Source organism: Athene noctua, chromosome 1 (assembly GCF_965140245.1).
Source record: "Athene noctua chromosome 1, bAthNoc1.hap1.1, whole genome shotgun sequence".
NCBI lineage: Eukaryota > Metazoa > Chordata > Aves > Strigiformes > Strigidae > Athene > Athene noctua.
In genome coordinates, this window is record NC_134037.1 from 128,415,247 (window position 1) to 128,440,388 (window position 25,142).

General features: G+C 40.3%; 1 protein-coding gene across 5 annotated transcripts in view; it reads left to right on the plus strand.

Moving 5' to 3' along the window:
* VPS54 (VPS54 subunit of GARP complex) overlaps nt 1–25,142 on the plus strand; it is a 56,863-nt gene that overhangs the window by 9,232 nt on the left and 22,489 nt on the right. For 3 of the 5 annotated variants that reach the window (XR_012634962.1, XM_074924319.1, XM_074924188.1), the window contains 11 exons: nt 1,722–1,883; nt 2,721–2,962; nt 4,457–4,535; nt 8,393–8,427; nt 9,760–9,891; nt 12,513–12,898; nt 17,447–17,573; nt 18,623–18,730; nt 21,849–21,904; nt 23,750–23,846; nt 24,319–24,656. Coding sequence is in view for 4 of the 5 variants with exons in the window: in XM_074924188.1 (XP_074780289.1) it covers nt 1,722–1,883; nt 2,721–2,962; nt 4,457–4,535; nt 8,393–8,427; nt 9,760–9,891; nt 12,513–12,898; nt 17,447–17,573; nt 18,623–18,730; nt 21,849–21,904; nt 23,750–23,846; nt 24,319–24,656 (1,762 nt within the window). In the remaining variant the exon portion in view is untranslated. Of the gene's footprint in view, nt 1–1,721; nt 1,884–2,720; nt 2,963–3,464; nt 3,538–4,456; nt 4,536–8,392; nt 8,428–9,759; nt 9,892–12,512; nt 12,899–17,446; nt 17,574–18,622; nt 18,731–21,848; nt 21,905–23,749; nt 23,847–24,318; nt 24,657–25,142 lie in introns of those variants that run through there. The other 2 variants (XM_074924484.1, XM_074924398.1) reach the window with 2 other exon arrangements.

The window sequence follows — 25,142 nt, forward strand, 5'->3', positions numbered from 1 at the left end:
TTTAACTTGTCCTACAAAACAGTTCTAAAGACACTTCCAACCTTGTTTAGAAAGTAGAACTTTTTCAAATTAGATTTACTGTGATATATGTGATGCTGTTAGAAGCTGACACCGTGACGTACAGTCATCCCTTGGTGCCTGCTTCAGTAATTGAAGATAAAATAGGCCTTTTATCTTTTTGTGCTCCTTCACAGGGTAGTAAGTAATTTAGGTGTCCCTTAAGGCTTGGTAGTTAAATGCTAAGATCTTGCTAGATGTGTTTAGTTCTCCATAAAAGCAAGGATTCAGATTGGTCCCTTTGAACAGGCACTCTTTGAGCATTATGGAGATGTTTTAATAAACTCTCAAACCTCTAATAGTTCTGCAGTTTACTACTGACTCAACTGATACTTTGATGGAAATGCAGCTTTGTTTACAGATGGAAAGAACTCATATTGTTCAGCCCTGGTGTAAAATTTTTAAGGCTGTTTATTTTCAAATCAGGTGCTTAAAATTCAGCTGAAAATTAGTGGGATTTTCCTTACTTCTGAGCTTTTTGATCTATGTTTTAATTGTGTGCTCTCTGCAAATACTTTTAATGCTGAAATAAACTTACTAGGCAGCCATGAAAAGTTGAGTTGTCAGTTTTCCTGATTCAAGTGATAAAAGATGTCTGCGTTCTATGCATAGTATGTGCTCCTGCTTTTCTGGTATGCTTGTATTCTTCAGATTCTGATTTGTCTGAAATCCAATTATCTCAGTTACTATAAATCATTAATGATATATTGTCTCTGTGGGTAGCTGTTGCTGGGCTTGTCTGAATCATAAAAGCAGGTTGGAAAAAAACAGTGCACCTCCTGTTGCTGGGGGCCTAGCATCAAGGCAGTGGAACAAAGAGAGGGCACAGAATATCCCCCCTGCACCCATTACCTTTTTCACCACGGCCTGTGACACACTGTGGTTAAACCTCGCTGAGCATGACGTGCCTTTGCAGACATCTCACAGGATGTTCTGCCCGTTCCTTGGATAGGGGAAGCCTCTTGGAGGTGGGCACAGGCAGCTTTTGTGAGCTCCCTCAGCTGTGGCTATGCACCAGTTTTCAGGCTTTCAGTCCTGGCCTAAGCTCACCATGCAGCCAAGCTATTTTTTCTGAGGGTTGTCTTATTGTCGGTAGTTGCTGATCTATGAAGCAGTTCTTTGAGATCATTTGTTTCTCTTTCCTTGCCCTGCCTGAGCTGTCATGGTGGTTGTGGACTGCAGCCCCCAGGGCAGTAGAAGTGCTGTGGGGACTAGATGCAGAAGATGATCTGCTCCCTGCAGTCACTGAGGATAGTAGGTAGGAGGGCAGAGGAGGTGTAAGGTTCTACATTTGTCTTCTTGACACCTGTGAGGAAGTGCTCCTCTGAATGTGTGCACTGTGGCTGCAGTGGTTACATCAATAAAAAGGAAGAAGGGCCTGAAAGACTTTTTTTTTTTTTTTTAAAAAAAGGACAATGTTATTGATGCTGTGTGCAAGAACAAGCTATCCTCCAAACCTAGAGGTGTGGGAGGAAACAAACTATGAAATTACATTCTGCCTTCTATTAGGTGTTTAAAATAAACTTTTCCTTGTTGCTGTTGAAATGTGTCAGTTTAAAGTGTTGCAGTTAAAAAATACTACATAGCTGGTTGAGTGTTGTTGTTTTGATACAGTCTGTAACCAGAACTTTATTAAAGCCTTGTCTTTATTGTTCCCTATTTAGCTTTTATCAAGTGGCGATTTTATGCAATGGCATCAAGCCACAGTTCTTCACCAGTGCCTCAGTCAAACAGCAGTGATGCTTTCTTTAAAAAGGAAATGGATGCTATGAAACGCTTTCGACCTGTGCAGTCACTGCCTGATGTGTGTCCCAAGGAACCTACAGGTAATGTTGGTGTGCAAGGAGGGTGAAAATGCAGTTAAATTTGCTAATCCGTTTACGGTTGTTCAGTCAAATTCCAGTTGTAGTGTACTAAGCTGTAGTCTTATTTCAAAGTATGCTGTAATTCTGCTTTATACCACCCAGTGTCCCTTTGGAGCAATGGGAGAGCCTTCCTGTTTGCAGCTTGGTTTTGGATGGGATCTGGCTTGCGTGATTCCACATTATAGCTGTGATCCATACTATGTACAAGAAGAGGGTATATTCTATCAGAGCTTGTAACAGACCTGTCCAGCATGCTTGGAATCTAGCTGCAGTACTTCTGTGAAACACCCCAGCCCTAATGCAGTAGGAAACAGGAGACCAAGACCTGTCTCTAGCACTATCATAAGTATACTATAAGTCTCTAGTGCTATCATAAACCCAGGTTTTGGTCACAGTTTATATCTGCTGTGGTATCTGAAAGCTTGGTTTATAAAAAGGAGTAGGTGGGGTGGGATCTTAAGAATTATGAAATACGACTGTCATTCTGATGGAGTACAGATCATTAAAAATACGTTTGTGGTTGGAATTTTTTTCTCTTCAGTAGAAGCTAATGTTGTTGATCTAAATATATTTAATGAGTGTAAATATACCACTGTGTTCAAAGCTTGTGTTGGTTAATCTGATGGAAGAAACCCAAGTTAAAGAGTGGCAGGAGGAGAATGTCATGTGTATTTTGCATAGACAATTCTGATCCACTGTGTTAGTGTGAAAACATTGTTTGCTTGAGATCCACATTTTAGCAAAAATACACTTTTCAGTTTCTCACCTTAATAGACTATCTTGTCTTTTGTGCCGCAGGTGATCCCAATAGCTTATGTGACAGCCCATCTCTAGTTGTGGATCAGCACAGATGGACTATTTATCATTCCAAAGTCAATCTCCCAGCAGCACTAAATGATCCTAGGTTAGCAAAAAGGGAATCTGATTTCTTTACAAAAACATGGGGAGTGGACTTTGTGGACACTGAAGTCACGCCTTCATTCTACCTCCCACAGATCACCAAGGAACATTTTGCATTATACCAACAGGAAATCACTCCGGTAAGAACCCAGAATTAGATGCATGTAGTACTAGGAGCCAGAAAGAGATTTGAGATCCTTCTTCTAATTAGAGATGGTCTCTGCTAGTAGGCCGTCATACAGTTAGCTGATAATTTGTTTGTCTTAGTGCCTGTTGACTCTTCACTAGGCATTTCTTGTTTTATAGTCTCGGTATTCGTAGTGTGGAAAATGCTGTCTAAATTCTCTCTAGGCAATTTCATAAATTTTTTTCATTTGTATTTCTGAATACTGAGCTCTGCACCAGGATTTACAATTCATATTTATTCTTTCTGATTATTAAACCTTTTTCTGTAAGGATTGTTTAACTGTTGGGCTCTACAGTGCAACATAGCATTTTCAAACCTTTGAATCATATATAAAACATGACTGTGTGCTGCAAGAATTGGAGATATTTTTTAAGAGTCTCTAGTTTAAACATTTATACATGAAGTTCTTAAACTATAAAATAGGCCTATTGTCTCAATGATTTCTTTTGTAACAGGAAAGTTTAAGCTACATCTAAGGACACCAGGACCAGTAGGAGACTTCTACAAACTCTTAAAATACAGGTGTCAGTAAGTATGTAGTATTCTTTTTTGGTTTGGGTTTTTTGTTTTGTTTTTTTTTTTTTTTTTTTTAACTGAAAGAACATGTAGAAGTCTCCCACTGTTCTCTGCTTCCTTGGTTTGTAACTTTATTTGTTTGCTGGTATAGAATTGGCTGCAGGAACTGTTACTCCTGTAAATCATAGTTAAAGTATGTGAAAGTGAATTGTCTGTAACTGAACTATTGCTATTAGTTCACATGTTTAACATTTAAAGCATTTAAGAGTTCATCCATTAAAATTAGCATGTAATGAAGTGGCAGCTAAATGAAAGAAGATTTTGGGGAGAGGGAGCTGACCTGTCATGTAGCTTCTGTCAGAGATCTAGCTAACATTGGTAGTATTTAGAAACGTAATTTCTCACTGCTGTGGTCTCTGGTGTTGTTTACACCTGTAGATAAAATTTGAAGCTCAGCATGATGAAACAAGATATGTGGTTTCAGCATGATACTCGTTAGCAAGATGTGGAAGCAATTTCTACTTTGATCTGATTTAATTTAGCAATGTAAAAGCATTCATTGTGTTAGTGTGATTTCTAGATTATACATCAAATAAATGTTTGGGTATGTAATTACAATTGATCTATGGTTATATCTCATTATGTAGAGAAATTATTACACCTCTTCCATAACTTTGTGTTCATTTTCTCTTGAGACATAAAGATACAGGAAAAAAAAAATATATTGACTACAGGTTGAAATTTTTGGTACCTTTCACATGGACAAACATCATCTGAGCTTTTAAGAGGGGAAAAAACCCACTATTGTGATCTTGTCAGAATTATTTGGTGTAACGGTTGTGTCTTACTGAAATGTTCTGAATGTTCTGTTTCAAAGACATTATTTTTTTAAGCCTCAAAATAATTCTTTAATATATTTTCTCTTTTACAGAGAGAGAAGGTTCATGAAAGATGCAAGAATATTTGTAGTCCTAAAGATACCTTCGACGGGACTCTATTACACACCCATGGTACAGTCAAAGCCTTCCTTTAGTTGTTAAAAAGTAATTTTGTATCAGTATGTTATAACATTCAATAATGACTGCTATAACATACTGATGGTCTCCTTTAATTGTTGGAGAGCTTCATGAACAATAGCCGCTGATGATTTCTTTGTAACAGTAATTGAAAACCCAGACACAGCTGACTAGAAGTATTCATGACCACTGCTGATAATTTGTAAGTTAAACGCTTGTGATAAATGCTCTTAATTTTTTCCTTGGCATATTTGCATTCACGGCAGGTCATTATGTCCCTGGCAGTGTTTTCTTTAACTTCCTTTTATTTAAGATCTGTTGAAATTGTTGCCTCAAATTTATAGCAGCTGTTGACTTTGCAGTGAAGAATGGCAGTGCTGGGCTGTTCCTCTCTCTGCCTTGAGGATCTCAGAATGGTTGAGGTGGGAAGTGACATTCAAGATGGTTTAGTCCAAACCACCTGCTCAAGCAGGGTCACCTGCTTGAGATAGTGTCCAGCTGGGTTTTGAATTTATCCATGAATGGAAATTACACAACCTCTCTGGGCAACCTGTTTCATTGTTTGACCACCGTCACAGTAAAAGTGTTTCCTTATGTTCAGATGGAATTTTTTATGTATGAGTTTCTGCCCATGGCTTCTTGTCCTGTCACTGGGCACCACTGAGAAGAGCCTGCTCTGTCTTCTTTACATCAGATATTAAAAAACATAAGATGGATCCTGAGCTTTTCCAGGTTAACAGTCCTAGCTCTCTCAGCTTCCCTTCTTATGAAAAATGCCCTGATCTCTTCATCATCTTTGTGGTCCTTCACTGGACTTGATCTAGTACGTCTAGATCTGTCTTGTACTGGGAAGCTCAGAACTGGGTGCACTGCTCCAGATGTGTCTGTAGTGCTGAGTCAAAAGGAAGGATCACCTCCTCAACCTGCTGGCAGTGCTTTGCCTAATGCAACCCGGGGTGCTTTGCCACAGGAGTGCATTGCTGGCTCATGGTCAGTTTGTTATCTGTCAGCACCCCAGATCCATCTCTGCAGGGGGGTTTTCTAGCTGCTAGACTAGCAAGTAATGGTGCTTGGGGTTCTTCCTCTCCAAGCGCAGGACATTGCCTTTTCCTGTGTCGAACTTCATTAAGTTCCGCTCTGGGCAGTTCTCTGCTTAGTATTTCTCTGTTAGCAAAGACTACCTGGCAAACTCTTTTTTTGTGTCTGCAGCTGTAGCAAGGCTAAATGTCAAGATTTTATGGAAAAACTTCAGCTAATATGAAACGACAGAGGAAGGTGAGAGACAAAATGTAGAAGAAAAGACAAGCAAAAGGAAAAGACACTCATAGCCTGGAACAAGCTTTGAGGATTGAATTTATTTTAATTTATCTTCTCAAAAATATTAGCATAAAAGGGTTTATTTGCCAATCACTGTTTGGTCAGGCTTGTCTATATCAATGTCTACAGCAAGAAGCATTCAGTAGTTTACTCCTTTTGATCAGATTCTTTCAGTCAGCTTTCCTCCTCCTTTTCCGTGCAAAAGGAAGCCCTTCTGTAGTGTATCTCTGTGATTGATGTTATTTTGGAATAGCTCTTCCTGAATGAGTCTGTGGCACATACTGCAAAATAAAAGTTCCTTCTTCAGGCTTAGCTTAATCCATTTTGAAAGAGTCACGTTTTTAAAAGGAGAAAATAACTGTGTCACCAAAGTAACTGGGAGCTTCTTGGGTAGATGGACAGTTCCTAGTAGAAGTATCGTTTGGTAAACTGAAACTTTTTATTTTTCTATTGTTTCTTCTGTTAGCGTTGCCCGTCTTCCTCTAACTCCAGCCCATAAGACTTGGCCTTTCACTTCCATAAAAGTTGGTCTGTCCAAAGACTTAAGACAGCAGGATGATTCCTTTTGTAGTACAAATAAAGTAAGAAACAAATCAAGTAGGAACCAAAGAGGTGAGAGAAATGTGGGAGATAATGCTGATATAGTGCTTACTATGTTTGTCAGGGATGAGTAGACTGTCCAGCTGAGGTATGGGCCTGTTGCTTTTAAGTTACTCCTTTTTGGGCTTCCAATGTGCCCCCTCTTCATAATGTAAACTAAAGTTAATCAGCAGGGGAGGAAGAGGGGATTTTGACTGAACCTCAATAGTCTGAAGTTGAGTGCACCCTCAGTAATTTTGCAGATGACACCAAGTTGGGTGGGAGTGTTGATCTGCTCGAGGGTAGGGAGGCTCTGCAGAGAGACCTGGACAGGCTGGAGCCATGGGCTGAGGCCAACTGCATGAGCTTCAATAAGGCCAAATGCCGGGGGCTGCCCTTGGGCCACAACAACCCCCAGCAGCGCTACAGGCTTGGGGAGGAGTGGCTGGAGAGCTGCCAGTCAGAGAGAGACCTGGGGGGTTGATTGACAGCCAGCTGAATATGAGCTAGCAGTGTGCCCAGGTGGCCAAGAAGGCCAATGGCATCCTGGCTTGCATCAGCAATAGCGTGGCCAGCAGGGACCGGGAAGGGATTTTACCCCTGTACTCAGCACTGGTGAGGCTGCACCTTGATGACTGGGTTCAGTTTTGGGCCCCTCACTACAAAAAGGACATTGAATGACTCGAGTGTATCCAGAGAAGGGCAATGAAGCTGGTGCAGGGGCTGGAGCACTTGTATGAGGAGCGGCTGAGGGAACTGGGGGTGTTTAGTCTGGAGAAAAGGAGGCTGAGGGGAGACCTCATCCACCTCTACAACTCCCTGAAAGGAGGTTGCAGAGAGCTGGGGATGAGTCTCTTGAACCAAGGAACAAGCGATAGGGCAAGAGGGAATGGCCTCAAGCTACGCCAGGGAAGGTTTAGACTGGATATTAGGAAGCATTTCTTTACAGAGCGGGTTGTTAGGCATTGGAATGGGCTGCCCAGGGCAGTGGTGGAGTCCCCATCCCTGGAGGGGTTGAAGAGTCAGGTTGACCCAGCACTGATGGATCTGGTGGAGTTGAGAACAGTCAGTGTGAGGTTAATGGTTGCACTGGATGATCTTCAAGGTCTTTTCCAACCTAGATGATTCTGTGAATTTGCCTTTTATTCAAGTTCTGCTGGGGAACAGTGATGAACCTCTTTACCCAGCTCAACTCTCTCACCCTCTGCAATTGTCAGGTCAGCTTACTTCAAGGGAAGGGCTGCTTCTGTGCTACTTGCTTAGTGTCCTGAGCCCTTGTCCATCCTGCTTGCCAGCCTTTGTGCATCCATCCTCCAAGTGCTGTGCAGAAGTGGTTATATGGGCAGCTTCAAATTGGAGCATCAAAATTGGGGGGATGTTAGAGGGACCTTTAACTGGCTCTTGGACATTGATTGAACAGTGCATTAAGGACTGTGAAGTGCTGAATAGATTGCTTTGTGTGACTTAATGTTTTCACTGTCAAAGCAGCCAAGTGCAAACACTCTGATCATGAAACCTAAACTACAAAGGACAACAGAGTCTTTGAAAGAATCAGAGTATTTCAGGTTGGAAGGGACTTTGGAAGGTCTTTAATGCAACTGCCATCTCAAAGCCAGTTCAGTTGTGAGGTCAGGCCAAGCTGTTCAGCACTTTATCCAGCTGAGCCATGAAAACCTCCAAGGATGGAGAATATCTAGCCCCTCCAGACTGTCTGCTCCAGTGCTTGATTGTCCTCATGGTGAAAAAGGTTTTCCTCATGTTCAGTCAGAATGTTTTGTTTCTGTTTATAACCACTGTTCCCTTTCTGCCTACCCTGCCCACCTCCTGTGAGGAACCAGGCATCGTTGTCTTGAAAACTTCCTCACAGGGTTTCATAGTGTTCATACAACATACAACAGGTAATTGTTTTCCATTGTTTGCTCATGAATGACTACTTGTATTTTGTTTAATTTTAGATAAATCCAGGACAGATCTGGAACAAGTACCTAAGGTATGGTTCCTGTGCACTCTAAGCATTTATAAGGTTTTCTCACATGTAGTCTTGAATATATGAATGTGCTCTCTTCTTTGTAGAATTTTTGTCCAGGCTGATTACTTGAGCTGATTCTCAAGAGGATCTGCAGTGCTCAGAATTTAGAAAGACTTTAGAACAATCTGTTTTTTCTTTCTTTTTGTTGTTGTTGTTGTTTCCCGTGGTCTTGATTTTTTTTTTTTTTCCTTACTTAAAGTAGAATACAATGCCTTTCTTATTTTCATCTTTAATAGTTAAAACCTCAGAGCTTGGAAAAATTAGCCACTCTGTATTCTAGGAGGAAAAGGAAACTGAAGCGTTTGATAGAAACTTGAATATTGCTTAGTGTACAACTTAGCATTAGGTTTAACTCCTTGAATCCTTGAGCAAAGCCCTCTTGCATATATGCTTGCAGTGTATGTGATGTGGGCTTTTTGTGACAGATTACAAAAGAAAAGAGTCCAGATTCCGTTTCAGTCTGAATAATCTTCTAGGTAGATTAAGAAGTCAGAGTGTTAATATGGGTCAGCATCTCTGTACGAGTCTTGTAGGCTGTTACCTGAATAGCTGTCACTGTGTTTAGAGTCCAGGAAACAAGAATGTTTGTGTGTGGTGTGATGCTGTAGTCTATGTTGAAACTTTTAAAGTTACACTTCATAAATGCAGGGAAGAGGTTACTACTGTCTACCTGGAAGCTCAAGGTTTGTACCAGTTTTGTCAAGTAAAAATAACATTATCAGAGACATTTTTAGATTATCTTCACATCTCTGAGAACTATTAATGTTACATGTTATTGTGACCAGTTAGCTGCGTTGTGCTAAAGTAGATCAGCTTGAGGCTCTGTTCCCTCCAAGGCAACACTTGCCATACCCTGACAGCTGGCTGGATGCTCCATCTGGTAGAAGCCATGGCCCCAGAAATGAGCAGATCAGCAGTAGGATGCTCCTGCTATTGAAGAAAGTTTGCTCTGATCCTTTAGAGGACCCACCTGCAGATCAATGCTGCCTACATTTTCACACTCAGGATGTTTAGATCATCTTGGGTACTTGATAACCTATGCAATTTTGGAGCTGTGCCTTCTACCTTTAAGAATATAAGGCTTTATCAAATCACATAAGCTTTTAAGGTGTAAAGTAAATTGATTATAAGGTCTGGAATGAATTTGTTTGCCTGGATAAATGAGAATTTGGTATTTGAAAAATCAACAAATAAAGTTCCTTCTAGCTTCATGAGACAGGAGATGTGTTTAACTGGGGAGGAAAATGTAGGGGAGAGGGAGGCGCATTTATTTCCTTTGTTTTTCTGTTTCAGATTTTTATGAAACCAGATTTTGCCTTGGAAGATTCCTTAACATTTAATGCCGTTTTACCATGGTCTCATTTTAGTACTGCTGGTGGAAAAGGAAATCGTGATGCAGCTTCCTCCAAGTTACTTCAAGAAAAGGTACAACTTTGATACAAGATATGGTTATCCATCGCAGCTGTTAGATACTACAAAGAAACTCCATTGATGCTGTTCTGTGCTCTGTGTTGAGACATCACTTTTGTGGGCTTTGTTATCTCTCATTTTACATCAGGCTGCAGATTGTTAGTAAACAATGCAGGAAGCATTTTACTGAAAGAGAACTTTTTTCCTCTGCTAAATAAATCTGGAAAAAAGAGTATGTATACGGCATAACTGGCTCTTCATGACTGCTAAAACGTAGTGAAGAAGGTATATATTGAAAATTTAGGAGATGTGGAGCTGTTTGTTAGGGAGGAAGAACAATTCCATGAGAAGAAGATTGTATGCTTTTTAAGACTATTGCTTTCTTATATCTCGGGAAAACTCCAGATTCGAGGCACCGTGGTTTCTGTGAAATACTAAACTCTAAGGTTTTTGTATGTCAGGAGCTTCCTCTTACCTTTTGTTGTCATGTCATCTGCACTGACCCATTTTTGCATTTCACAAAGGACTTGAGTGCATTGGAGAGCTTGAAAGCAGACCTGTTTCTTTCATATTGGAAACAAGTCTTTACTTGTTTTTTTTTTTCTTATGTATATAGTTGTCCTGTAGAAAATCTCATAATGAATCATTTCATAGTACAAATACCAATAAAATGCTTACAGAAGATCTACATCATTTTGGAGTCTGTTTTCTAACTTTAATTTTCCCTCCTGTTTTAACCTACTAAAGCTTCTGGGAGCTAGAGGCAGGGAAGTAGTGAGGTACCTTAAGAAAAAAATAACAAGATCTTCTGGAAGGTGTTTCCAGATTTCCAGGAGTTAGTCTTCCTGCTCTCTCACCAGGTCAGGATGAAGAGACAGGCTCTGCTGGAGGCTAACTTGATTCTTCACTGGGTTGTCCTCCACACGTAAAAGTTGGAGGAATACTTCTTTGGAGTTTCTTGTGGCAGTTGCTGTCTGAAGATGAAAAAGCAGTGCCTGGCATGTGCTTTAAAGTAAGTGTGCCTGACAGCAGCAGGATGGTCGCTCAATGTGGACTTTGAGCAAAGGAGACCCGGAGCCCTCTATGGTGCAGTGGAGTGAAAATAAGATTTTCAATAGCCATGAGCCACACTTCTGTGGAGAGGTGATACAAATACTGAAATAGTAAAAACCAGTTCTGTTGCCTCCAAAGCCACATGCCTGACAAACAAGTTATTACACTTCTTCATATTACTGAAATGGGCCCAAATTTTTTCTTTTACTTTTTGAAGACTCTGAACTGCACGAGGTTTACACTTACCATGTGTAAATAGACACCCTGCTGCCATAATTATCCTTAACTCCGGGCGCCATTTTCAACACGATTTTGAAAACCCTGCCTTAGGCACACATACTTAGGCTATTAGTGCTTTCTGACTGCTGCTGATATACTTGAACAGTTTCCCCCTGGCATTTTTCTTTTCCTTACCTCCTTCCAAGTCTTGCCCTACATTAGGACTGTAAGCACTTTGAGGCAGATACTATCATTCTGTTCTGTTTGTTCTATCTTGCTTAGCATAGTGAAGGGACCCGGGGCATCTAGTTTGGTGAATCACATAAATAAATGATCATAATAACCCTTTCTGTGATCCCTGTGTCACAGTCGGTCTCAGCTTTTCCCATGGGCTAGGTGTGTCACAGGTGGTTGGTGGCAGGTGTTTTTGATTAAACATATTACAAAAAAGATGGGTTTGCATATAGTATAAATCCCCAGTGTTAAATACATGCAGGATGAAAATAACTATAAGAAGGAAACATTCTCCAGCTGATTTTCCTTCCATGTCTGGATGGGCCTTTTGAAATTCAGCATGAGGTTTGGGAGCTTGGCACCTTGTAGAAACCAGGTCATCTGAGTATTAGCATTCAGATGAGCATCCTAATGCCTCAGTCCTTTGAGTTTGCATATTCAGCATAAGCCAGAACACAGAGCTTTTACAGCTCAAGGAATCAGGCCAGCTCAGTCGTCTGATAGTTGTTTGACATAAAAAATTAGAATTTCAGGTTCTAAACATGTAGACATACTCCGTCTCTAGGAATCCCATGGTGCCAGCGCACATGAAATACACTTAATAGGAACTCCAGCTGGTTGGCAGAAAACAACTGCGGCCAGAGGTATCCTTAGGATTTTTCTACAAAGAAGGTGCTACAGCCTTTTAAATAAACAGAGCCATTCCAAAGCCATGTCCTTAAGTACAGTCCAGCTGCATCTTTAGCAGCTTCAGTGACCTGAAGTACATAGCCTGTTTCCATGTGTATATTGTTCTTACTTGCAAGCCAGTATCCAGACCTGTCTCCTGGTTAATGGCCATATTCTAACAGTGTCAGTGTGCAACCATGTGGTAAAAAAGCTTGGGTATTTTAAAGTTATTTACTTTTCTACCTTGTAATTTTCAAGCAGGAGAAGCATCAAGACACCCAAAGTGATTTTGATCTCAGTTAAAATGAAATGATCAGACCACACTGGGTAGTTATTTTAATTTTATTAGCAAAACGTCCTTGTGGTATAATAAGACAAATACCTCAAAAGTATATTTGCATGGTGATAAACTTGCCAGGTCGTAACAACACTGTGTTTTTCCTCCTCCCTCCTCTTTCTAGCTGAGCCATTATCTGGACATTGTGGAAGTCAATATTGCTCACCAGATTTCTCTGCGCTCGGAAGCATTTTTTCATGCAATGACCTCTCAGCATGAGTTGCAGGACTACCTCAGGAAAACCTCCCAGGCTGTAAAATTACTTAGAGAGAAAATCTCTAAAATTGATAAAGTAATGTGTGAAGGATCGCTTCGAGTTTTAAGACTGTCACTCACCAGAAATAACTGTATAAAAGCATACAATAAACTGAAATTAATGGCTACTGTACACCAAACACAGCCCACAGTACAGTTGCTGCTATCCACTTCTGAGTTTGTTGGAGCTTTGGACTTAATAGCCACCACACAGGAGGTGTTACAGCAAGAGCTTCAAGGCATTCACAGTTTCCGGTAGGTAACCATTTAGGAAATGAATAAAATGCGAATTAGAGCTAGAATGTGTTGAGCACATTTTGTTGGCTGAAGGGGTTTGTTTTACCTCTGTTTGTTCATTCTTAGAGGATGTAGTACAAAAGGTACAAAATGTAAGTGCATAAGCGGTGTGACTAATACATGTGGCAGAGATAATTTTTTTAGGGCAGGATGACCTTTTAACATTTAGATGCCTTGTACACCATTCTTGTTTACAGGTGATTTAGGGGTGCAGAGGTGAGAGCCAAGCAGTGGCTGGACCTTCATCTTGCAGGGCTTGTAGCCCACAGCTGAGAGATGTTTTCCAAGTGGTGGTCTGTAGTCCTTGTGCATGTAGCACCCCAGAGATACAGTTCTTGCTACACGGCTCCACTCCATGTCCGTATCTTTATTGACTGATCTAGTCTAATGGTGTTACAGGAATATGTACAGGCCATGTGTCAAATAGGGCAGCATCCAGCCGGCGCTTGTGCTGGAAGAAGCTTTGCAAGCAAAAGCCACTGCAAAGCTATCAAACCATAGCTCAAAATGTGGTCTGAGGTTGACAGCTGGTCAGATGGGATGGGTTCAGCCATGTCTGCTCTTGTGGACAGCTGTATTTACAGTGGCCAGGGGTGCTTCCTCTTGATCCATCCAACTGAGAAATCCAGTTCTGTCAGTGGCTGAAGTTGGGAAGGGAAGAAACAGTGGGAAGATGCTGCCCAAGCTGCTGTTTCTGTTTTTTTCAGCTGTGTTTGCTACAGTGATGGGAATTAGTGAGTCTGGGGTCCTGTGCTGGCTGCTTCTGTTAACACTGGATGCGTAGAGCTCCACTTGGGAGATGCTGCTGCACAGGGCAAGGTTCTCTGTGATTTGTAAGAGTATTAATACAGTAGAGTCCTTTTAGCTGATGTAAAATAAGCTATCATAAGTCATACACAGTTTAAAAGTGTTGTATGCAAAGCTGCCACTGTGGTATGATGCTAGTAGAAGTAGCATAGCGTACGTTAAATCAGCTCTGAGACTTGCGTCAGCCAGTTTTTATGGGTTGATGCTGGGGTGGGGGGATTGTTTTGTTTAGAGGTTATGTGTTTCCTGCAACCTGGTGGTTTCCAGTTTGCATAATAAAAGCATGGTTGTTGCTCAATAACTGTGACATGAATGTTCAGACTCTTGTCCCTCTGTTCTGATGAGCTGCTCTTCCAACACCCCTTCTAACTGATTTGGAAAAAGACTCAAATTTTACATAGAAAAGATCTCAGAAAAAGTATTTAAAAATATTTTTAAAATTAAATCTAAAAAAAAAAAATTAAAGAGCTAATAAACTATTGGGAGGAGAGTTGTTAGAAGCTGTTAGTGTTTTTCTTTTAGCTTAGATGGTCCATCTTCAGGCACCTCAACACAGTTTCTTTCCTCTTTACTGTTCCTACTCTCAACCACTTGATTACTGTGTACAGCCCTTGGGTGAGACACCTTCGTATTTACATTGATGATAGTGCGTGTACTTCTACAACACTGTGACAACGTCATTAAAATTAATTGTGTTTTGCAAGCAAGTAACCTGCCCGCTACGTCAGCAGAGTGCAATTCTGTTGTCATTGTGGCTGGTATACATGATGTCCCAAGAATGTGTCACTGTTTTAAAATTACACTCAGATGTGGAACGTATTTGCAGGTGAATATTCATCTTGGCTGTAAAAGTTTCTGTGAATAATGCTTAGCTGGTTGCTTTGGTAGAGTTAAAAGTAGTGAAGTGAGTGGGAAATGTCCCTTGTGCTTTGGATATTAAAGGTTGAGGAAAGTGATTTAAATGCAACCTAAGTCATCACCCCTACCAGAGATTCACGTGCAGCTGAGAAGCCCAGCACAGTTGTTGCCAAGTCTCACAGTGGCCTGTGTGTCTAGCATGTCTGGAGAAATAGTGTGCAGTGGGAAGATGGAAATCTTGATAAAACTTCTCAGTAGAATGTTGTGTTTCTAAAAACATATAAAATTGTAAAAAACCTGAATTGGTGGCCTACACAGATACTTAAGCTTTTTCCAAAAACCACCAAATGGATGATGTTCTTGCTTTTTTCTGAGCAAGATGCTGCAGTTGTCAAGTGAGTTAAATACTTGATTTGTTTTAGGAAGAGATTAACTTCTGAATCAGTATCTCATTTTTCTGAATATTTAGTACCTCTTTTTTCCCCTAAATAATTTGTATCTTATTTAAAAAAAAAAATAAATTCTTGCTTTAGTGTTGTGCATGACAGCTTGTAGAATTTGCTTTTGAACAGACAGCTTTAAATTGAATCATGTCGCAGAATGTAAAGCAGTAAGAAAACTATTCAGATCATCCATATACAAAAGTTTTTATCTTCTTGTCATGCTACATGCAGAAGAAAACATAATTTGATTCTAGTTATAGCAAAAAATGAATGTTTGGTGGTGCTGTGAATTAATAAATTGGCATCTTCAATCTCGGTTAATAGCCCCAGGGATTATATATATCAGTTGTAACTGTGTGATTATTGCATGCTACTACTATAGGATAGAATTAGAGCTCTTTAGAGCTCTTTAACCTTTTGCAAGTTCATCTTTTTAATTTTACAGAGAAACCCCAACTTAACATGTTAAACTAAACTACAGATCTATACTGCCAGTTTTTACATTGTTTTCACAGTCCTGTTGGGGGGATAGGGAGATACAGTCATTTTTTTGCACAGGTATGCTGGCAAACCACACTTGTATACTTTTATAAAACACAGATACTTGGAAAAATAGTTCTCATTTGTGTATTTTAAAAGACCTTTTACACTGTGCTCATAATTTTACATCAGAGAATTGTAGTATTCAGTCAGTGAAAGGACCTAATGTGTGACTGGCACCTCTTAAGAGATAATTGCCAAGACATTTTGCTGGAGTATGAATTAAGGTTTGACTAGTTCCTGCCTGTTTCAGGGTGGAGGAATTCTTTTTTTGTTGGTAGGGGCTAGAACATCTCAGGTGAAGTGGTGGCAGCAAGTGCTGTGAACTCTTGTTGGATGTCTCCGTACCTGAGGTTTGAGAGGGTAGGTTATGTTGTGTTTCAGTATAGTTAAGCACAGTAACAGAAATAATTTTCCAAAGAGCATCTTTGTGCTTAGCTAAGTAAGAGCCTTTGTGTTGTGGATTAGTCCTGCAGTAAGTTTTGCAACTCCAGTCATTACGTTGCAAATAATAATCTTTTTTTTTTTTTCTGTTGGGTTGTTTTGAAATGTCCATGGTGCAAATGGCTTGGATTTTCTAGAGACCATTTTTGCTTAAATTATATATTTGAAATGTGCCCAGTTTGTCCATTCCAGCCAATTCTTGACCAGCAATTTCAAAAGCAGGCAAGTCCCTAGTCATTTTAAAATTAAAAACCAGTTAATCTTCTTAACTCGAATCCAGCAAGATTCATTCAGTTCAGCTCCATGCTGGCTATGTGGGCTTCTGCAGAGAGGAGTCACCCTGGCATTGTGCTTCGTCACACCCTGGTGCTGACTTTGCCCTACACGGGCTGTGAGGCCGGATCCTGTGGGCTTTGTGTTGGTACAGCAGTGCTCCTGCCAGGGAGTCTTAGCTAAGACATTTTTGCCGCTCTACGCAAGCTAACAGTACAGCTACAACAGCACTGAATTAAAGCCGGTTAGCTGTGCAGGTTCACAACTCCCCATCTTGTATCCAGGTTTATCTAAAATATCACAGCTCCTATTAATTCTCATTGACAAAGTGTCCTTTTTTTTTTTTTTTTTTTTTAAAGAAAAAACAGTCTGATTTTTACAGATACTTGGTGCTCCCAGCTGTTGGTGGAATTTGGAAAGCCTGGAGTGTTTGGCATCTCTGAAATTCCCACTTTACTTTTACTCTGCTGAAAGTTTCTCTAGTTGCACAACTTTTGACTGGTCAACATTCCTGATGTGAGAAATTCCCTTGTGGTTCTTTATGACAACAGTCTGCAAAATATCGTTCAAAATCTGCAATACATGAAAAAAATATTTTAAACTTAGAGTAGCATAAAAATGGCAAATCTGAAAACTCTTCTTTGTTCTCTGAAAGTCATCCTGTCACGTAAAGCTATTACTGTATCTCAGTCATGTGAATTAAATCTGTGTCCAGGTTAAAAGCTCAAAGTTTTGAAGTGTAGAGAACTTGCAGACTGATGAGCTGAGGAACTGGATGAGTGAAAGAAGTATTCCTCCTTTTTAACACCTTTATACTGACAGGCACTGAGTATTCTCAGTTCTGGTACACTTCACTGGGAAGAGAGGTACGCAGCACCTCCCCCCCCCAAAAAAAGTGCCCTAATTCCAATTTTTATACTCCATCAAAATTCAAATCCATATGTTTTGTTGTAAGGTGATGGTGCCTCTGAAAAATGCATGGTTTCAGCTGCTCTAAGAAGTGAAAGATTTGAGCCCTCCATTAAGCCAGTGTTGATTGCATGGAGATTACCTGCTGGGTGGTTATTTTCTTCAACTGTGAACTAATGATTTGTTTTCAGGTTGATTATTTAGCTCATATCTCAATGGCTGTTTTTCTTAGGCATCTTGGCTCACAGCTTTGTGAACTGGAAAAGCTGATAGATAAAATGATGATTGCAGAGTTTTCAACTTATGCTCGCAATGATTTAAATAGACCCCTAGAAGATGATTGCCAAATTCTAGAAGAGGTATGTCTGTTATTGAAATAAACTGTCTGATGAATATGTTTGCATCTTTAACATACTTAATTAGCACCAACTAATTCACTCAGGTCCCTAGTAGCAACATTATAATTTTATACTATTTCTCTTCTCATCCAAATCTCCCTCTGCCCCCCTTTTTTTTTGTGCTTGATAAAATTAGATAATTATACCTTAACTCATGGAACTGCAATCTGGTCCTAGTTTATTTTTTTCTAAATAATCAGTTCTCTTTTCTCTGATTAAATGTATACTGCATTCACTTCATGAACCTCAACGTGTAAGTGGAAAAGAACATGAACTCCCATATCTACCTGACTCTAAAATTTCAGTTTTGCAATGAAAGCTGATACTTGCATGTTCTTCTCATTCTGTCTCCCTTTGCATTTATGGGTGTTTATATCAAGTATATAGCTTCCCTGAATACATGCTTCATTTGCAGTATATATGTAGTCCTCATCCCTATGAAGATCATAAACATCTGAAGATTAAGCTATTGTGATTGCTTTCTAGCCAGGAAAATATTTTTCTGAATTTTGCTGTACTGTTCTTCAGTAACTGGTAGACCCTATTAACTGTTTAGTCTTGTTTCATCTGTGGGTTTAATGAAATCTAGTGAATGACAGTAGCACTTAAATATTCCCATTTCTGCCCTATAGTTTTTTCTCACCTCTGTGCTGCAATGTGTGGTAGCCTCTCACTTGTGCTGGTGCAGCTGTATTTAGTGTCATTCTTGCTTGGGGTAAGGAAACTCACTAATCTTTAGAAATAATCTTTAAGCACAAGTGGATGAGCACAACTGAGGAACAGGCATGAAGGGGCCTGGGAGGAAGGGGCTCAGCTGGTATTGCCACAGGGAGCTTTGTATAGTTCAAGTATGACATTTGCCTCAAGGTGCTGGACTGATCTAAAAACTATTCACTATGTGTTTGATATCTGAAATTTCTTACTGCTGTGCAATTTCTTAAAATTGTTTCTTGTCCTCACCTTGATATTTTTAGTGTGCTTTTTTTTATTTTCCTTTTTTTTCTTGATAGGAAAGACTTGTATCACTAGTATTTGGACTCTTAAAACAAAGAAAGCTAAATTTTTATGAAATATATGGAGATGAAATGATTATTACTGCAAAGAACATAATTAAACAGGTAAGCCACACACTTCTAATGTTTCTGACAAGCTTGCCTCAACCCCTTACAAATTATTTTTTAAGTAATTAAGAACAGCTTAAGATGTTAAAACAGATGAAGCTTTTTTGGTGGCTGATGGTCTCATTTAGAGCAGCTGAGCTTGCAGACACTAAGGACTTCCTGAAGCACAGAGGTCTGTTTGCAGAAAAGGCCTTCTGGAAGGAGCCGGTAGCATAAGTACAGCAGATCACAGCTTCCTCTGTATAATTTCCATTGTTTTGAATCCCCTGATTTTAGCTTAGTTTTTTTCTTAACATGTGGCTTTCCCGAATAGTATAGTTGTGTTGTAACATTATGTTTCAAAAAAAACTAAAAAAAACCAAAACCACACCAAAAACACTGCCCTGCAACCTTGTGAAAAACAAAACCTGCAAGTTCTTGGTGTAAATACATAAAAGAGAATCAAAAAAATTGCTAGTTGAAACAATGGAATTTCCAACAAATGCTACAGAAAACTGCTTGCCTGAACGTTAGCATAGACCTAGCATAGGCACGTGATAAAAGGTTGGAAAACATCCTTGCCTTTTTCCGAGAACAGGGTGAAGTAATGAGGAAGGTAGAAGTGCTTGCCTATTAAAAAAAAAAAAAAAAAAAATAAAAAGAGTTCTTGTCCACATTGGTGTGGTGATTTGTGTTCTAGGGTAGTGTATCTGTCTTCACAACAAATCTTTGTAGATAAAACCAGCTAAAACCAACAAGTGAACAAAGTTCAGATGATGATTTTTGGGGAAAATGCATGGGCTAGTTTGGACATGATGGCTTTTGTTTGCAAACAGAAACTTAGACTGAACACTGAGTGTGTGTTGCGTGCTTTTAATTTTACTCATCTTGTTTGTTTGCATGCATATTTGAGAATATTGTATAAGGGGTGTTTTTCTCCCCTGAAGATAGATGATTATTTCAAGGGTCACATTCTGACATAAGCCACCTCTGTTTTGTACCTCAAAGGCTGGGAGATGGTCAGGTGGTGGGTTTTCCATCAGATGAAGACAGTCTTTCCTGCCCTCACAGTACAGGCCACTGTTCACAGCTGTGTTGTGAACCATGTTGGGAACAGAGCTTTTAAAAGTTTGGGTTTTCCTTTTTAATTATTCCTTTTGTTTTAAGCCAGATTGTCTCTCCCAATCCATTTCCCATTGCAGCACCACAGTTCTGTCAATCTGGTTGTGCAGGGTGGGTATAGATAACACAGGCCAATGTTGCTAGTAAATACTGTGGTAGAATTAGAAGACAGACAGTGATGTGTGTGACTGCAGCACCTCTTCTTATAAGGACTTAGCAATGATGCAAGTCCTTTCTCACTTGACCCCAGTCCGGTTTAAATCAGGTTAAGCACTCCTGCCCCAGCTTCTTGTTCTTTCTCCACCTGAAAGCAGTGGGATGCGGGGCTGGGTCATTGCCCTGCGCCCTGAAAGATCAGTAGAGGGTGTGAGTGGACACTGCTTTCTAGTCATGCTGTATTACTGTAAGCCTGGAAAAACAAGGGCATACAGATGTGTGCAGTTGCTCTGGGCCTTTGTATAAGGCTTAACACACACACAAAAAAAAAAGGCACGAATGAGTGACATCAGGGTAAAACTGTTCATCTGCCTGTGAGTCACCATTGACTTTTTATTTGCCTGTATCAGCAGTCATAAGGAGACTTTTTTTTCCCCCTTCAAATTCTGTGTTTAGTTACATAATAGGCAGGTAGTGCTCCCTGTTTTCCTGCTCATTCTCAGTCATAAAGTGCTTTTCCCATTCTGCTGGGAATATTTGTCTTCATGTTGAATATTTCAGGTGTCACCTCTGCTCAGTAATAGATGAAGTTTAATCAACTTCCAGTGTAAGTTTCTATTGAATAGGGAAAATAGACAGGATCAGAGTATTTCTGTGTGGTTTGTGCAACACGTTTGCATTGTGATCTGTTGTCTCAACTCTTAGGGATATTTTTCCTTAATAAAGGAAACTGTTTCCTTTCCATATCTCAAATGTGCTTCCTGTTCAAATGCATTGGTGGACTCTTTTGGTCAGTACTTTAGTAGCTCTTTATTGCCAGGCAGGTGAAAGAGCTGAGGCTTGTGAACACTGAACACACTGTTCAAGAGCAAGGTGTTTTTAAGAAGCTTCTGTACTGACCACCATCATTCAAAACACGGGTAAAGTTGTGTAGCTTGAGATGGCAGCCCTCAGTCACCATTTTGAATTGAAAATATTCACTTAAAGGCAAGATGAATTCATAACTACTGACTCCTTTGATCAGGTTATTGTTTGGCATTTGGGAGAAACTTCCTAATTCGGCCTGAATGGGGTTGGTTTGTACCTAGGGCTTACAAGTAGTGTGAAAAGAGAATAGTGAAACTGCTGTAAAATAATAGCTGTGTTTGTAATGAAAATCGATGGTTTTGGAGACCTGAAGAAACTGCCCAGTTTTCTGCGTACCAGTTGAAAAGCAAGTGTCCTTTGAGGGAAGGCCACAGCATAGCAATGAACATGTCAGAAATCTAGGCAGGCCGTAGAGGTGAAGAGGACAGACAGACAGTAAATACCGTGTCTGCTAGGAGAGCAGTTGAAACTGTCTGCCTAACCAGTTGAAAGCACAGGACTATAGGTGTGCACTTCCACACTTCCCTGGTGTTGTTTCTTGTTAGTTCCCAAGTCCTGTATTTAAAGCTGAAAAGGAAGTCAGCTAATGTTTTCCAAAGTCTTTCACTTTGGAAAGGGGAAGAATATGGCTTCTCTTTTTAAAGTATCTGACCTGAGAGACATTTTTGAAATGGTGCTTAGCATCCATGCTCGGAAAAACAGGTCCCTTTGAGATGGAGACAGTGTGCCCTCCAGAGCTTAGTACACAGTTGGGAACATTCTGATCATCTGTATTTTGCAAATAGATGTTTGGGGGATGGTTTTGTGGGTTTCTTTTGGGCTTTTTGTTTGTTTTTAGAGAAACAAGTTGTTAAATGATATGAATAATGTCTTTATTATTTTACTTTTCCTTATGTAACTTGAGGATTATTGTGTATGTTTTGAAACTCGGCAGCAGTTAGAAAGAAGCTAAGATCTTTTTTTGGTTTTTTTTCCTCTTTAAATTTGACAGTGTGTGGTTAATACGGTATCGCAGATAGAAGAAATAGATACAGAAGTGGTTGTTAAGTAAGTATACAGCCAGATCTTTTTTTTTTTGGTGGTGGGTGGGGATAGGAAATGGATGGTTTTTAGCATAGATAAATTTACCATTCTAATTTGTGCTTAAATTTCCTTATAACTAAGGATTATCCTTCTCTTTCACCTTAAGCCCCTGGTTCTGTCTGTCTATGTAAGAATACTGTGTATTCCCCTTCTCATTCAGATTCTAATGTTACCTTAAACTTACCTTTCAAATAAATACTAAAATTCTGTGAATCTCGCTGCATGAAGCATAAACTACTGTATTCAAGTGTATATCTCTTAACTACTTGAAAACATTCCCTATTGTCAGAATCTGGGATTTGGCATTAAAATTTATCAGTAGTTTCAGTACTTCCTGCATGATCAAGAATAGGAGGTATACAGAGAGGAGACCAGACAAGTTTGGACCCAAGAAATGGTCCAGCAGGAGCCTCACAAAGCCCAACAAAGGCAAATGCCACGTTCTGTGTCTGGGAAGGAGCAGCCCCTTGCAAGAGGAGAGGCAGGAGCTGTCTGGCTTCAGAGCAGCTTTGCGTGGCAGGACCTGGGGTCCCTGGTGGAGAACTGGTTGGCCATGGACCAGCAGTGTGTCCTTGCAGCCACAGCCTGGGCCACGTTAGTGTAGCCAGAAAGCTGAGGAACAAGAAAGACATTAAGATCCAGCAGAGGTCTCTGGGTTGTTGGGGACTGAAGCATGGAGCGTCGTAGAAGCAACCAAGGGAGCTGGGTCCCCCTCCAGCCTGGGGAGGGGAAATCTCAGGGGAGAATTGCCCACAGCTACTCCATGGGAGAGTGATAGCAGAGCTGTAAACAGAGCCAGACTCCTCTGAGGTATGCAGGGGGAAGGATGACGGGCAACAGGTACAAGATGAGAGATGAGAAATGCCTGTTGAATCTTAGGAAAAATGTGTTCCCTATGGGAATAACCAAACACTGGAATGGGGGCCCAGAGAAGCTGTGGGTTCTCTGTCCTGGGACATAGAGAAGCCTTGACTGGGCAGGGACTGGATCAACCCAGTCTAGTTGGACCTATGTTGAGCAGGGCTTGGACAAGGCACCTCCAGAGGTGCCAGCTACGGAGGCCCCTGCCAGCTTCTGTTTTTCTGTAGCTCTGCAATTCATTCAGCTCAGCAAAGGGTTACCCCAAGATACTAAAGCCAGGCCAGCTGATAAAGCAAAGCGAGAGGCAGAGTCTGCATGGGATTCATACCCAGGTTGGGAAAAGACTGGGCACAGGGTCATTTTTAAACACTGGATATTTGGTCACCATTCTCCAGTGTTTACTATTCTGCTGTTGGGTCCTAACTGTGTATTACAGGGTTTAACTTTTGTTCTATCAATGACTTTTCTGCCCTTTGCCACAAACAGCTGACTTGCACTTTAATAGCAGAAGTGGTCTCATTGCAATGCAACAAAATGGGCATAATAACACGGCTTTTGTAACACTAGCAAAATATTTTCATTTAATTATTTTTGTAATTTTTCTTTTCCCACATGATTTGTGGAAAAGTTATTAACCCCCCTCGCTTGTTGGCAACACATACTTATCCCAGCAAAAAGAACATTACACCCTGGAAAAAGCTAAATGGTAAATGTGAGGGTTGAATTTTTTTAGTATGATCTGTTTTTATATACCTCCTTCCCCATTCCACTTGCATACATTCTGTTGATCATGATTTGTTCAGGTGATGTCTGGCGTTCTGCCAGATAAGTCTACAGTTTTCCCTATATTTATAATTACATTTAAAGCATGGGGTTTTTTTCTTTATGTGCCAGTAGGCATCATGGCCAGTAAACATTTGTGATTTACTGAATACTGTTCTTTTTTAGGCTTGCAGACCAGATGAGGATGATGAATTTTCCTCAGTGGTTTGATTTACTGAAGAATATTTTTTCTAAGTTTACCATCTTCCTCAAGAGAATAAAGGTAAGACATTCATCTGCCAAGAGCTTCACATAGTTCAGACATGAAATGGAATGAAGTTACTTTCCATTTGAAGTCCGAAGGTGTTGGTTTTGCTTATAGAGTTCAAACTTCTGATTGAAAGAAGGATATGTGAATATCAGCATCCAGGGCAAAAATGATTAGTGCTAACAAAGAGAGCAGTGGGAAGGAGATAATACCTCTTGTTGCATGATTACATCCATTTCAGGCTGCTAGGGATTAGGACAGAACTTTTGTATGTGTTAGATTGCTCCAAATGAGGTTTCTTTCACCATTCTCGGAATCATCTGATACTGGTTACCCTCAGACGGATGGGTCTGCCTCTGAATGTTAATTAGACAATAGAAAATAAAGCCAGGATTTAGTTTAATTTTGTGGGTAAAAGAAAATCTCTTTCTAGCACAAGCTTTTTTTTTTTTTTTTTTTTTGTAATAAAAACTGTATTTGATTCTAGGCAACGTTAAATACTATCCGTAGCGTGGTTTTCTTGGTTCTAGACAAGAACCAAAAAACCAGAGACCTGGAGGACACCTTACAAAAGAACTCGGCTAAAGACAGTACAGTGGATATAGAAGTAGCTTACCTGACCCATGAAGGCATGTTTATAAGCGATGCGTTCAGCGAAGGGGACCTCCTGCCTGTAGCAGCTGACACTACCTCTCAAAGAAACACTTCCCCAAACAGTGAGCCCTGTAGCAGTGATTCGGTATCTGAACCAGAGTGCACTACCGATTCCTCATCCAGCAAAGAGCAAACATCGTCTTCTGTTACTCCAGGGGGAGTAGAGATGATGTAAGTAAATACGGTGCCTGTCTCCACTTTGCAACGTGTCAGAAACAAGGTGTTAGGTGCAGGTGGTTGTTTCTGATGATACAGTACGAGAACTACTTTGAAGGAATCTGCTTTTCTAGGTAAGTGATGTGCAGTGGCTCTCCACCATCACCCTTAGAGACTGCTGTCAGACTGCCCTGTCCCCAGCTCTCCTTAGTTTTGTTTGTTTGCTTTATTTTCACCCCTGTGGAGTGGTATGGAGACTCGTTATTACACTTCTTACAGAAAAGGTCCCCTTCTCCATCTGTTCTGTTGGAGAGCTCATTTCTGTAGAGAAAAGGAGAGATGCAAGTCTAGCCTACACAAAAGACAGATTGTTTGTCATGCCTGTAGCAGGTAGAAGCATCTCTGTTCCTTGTCCATGTTCCCTATGGCTATTTTTGCTGGTTTTTTTTAAGCTGGCTTCATGGAATACACCTTGATAAATTCTAGAGAAAAATCTGCTTT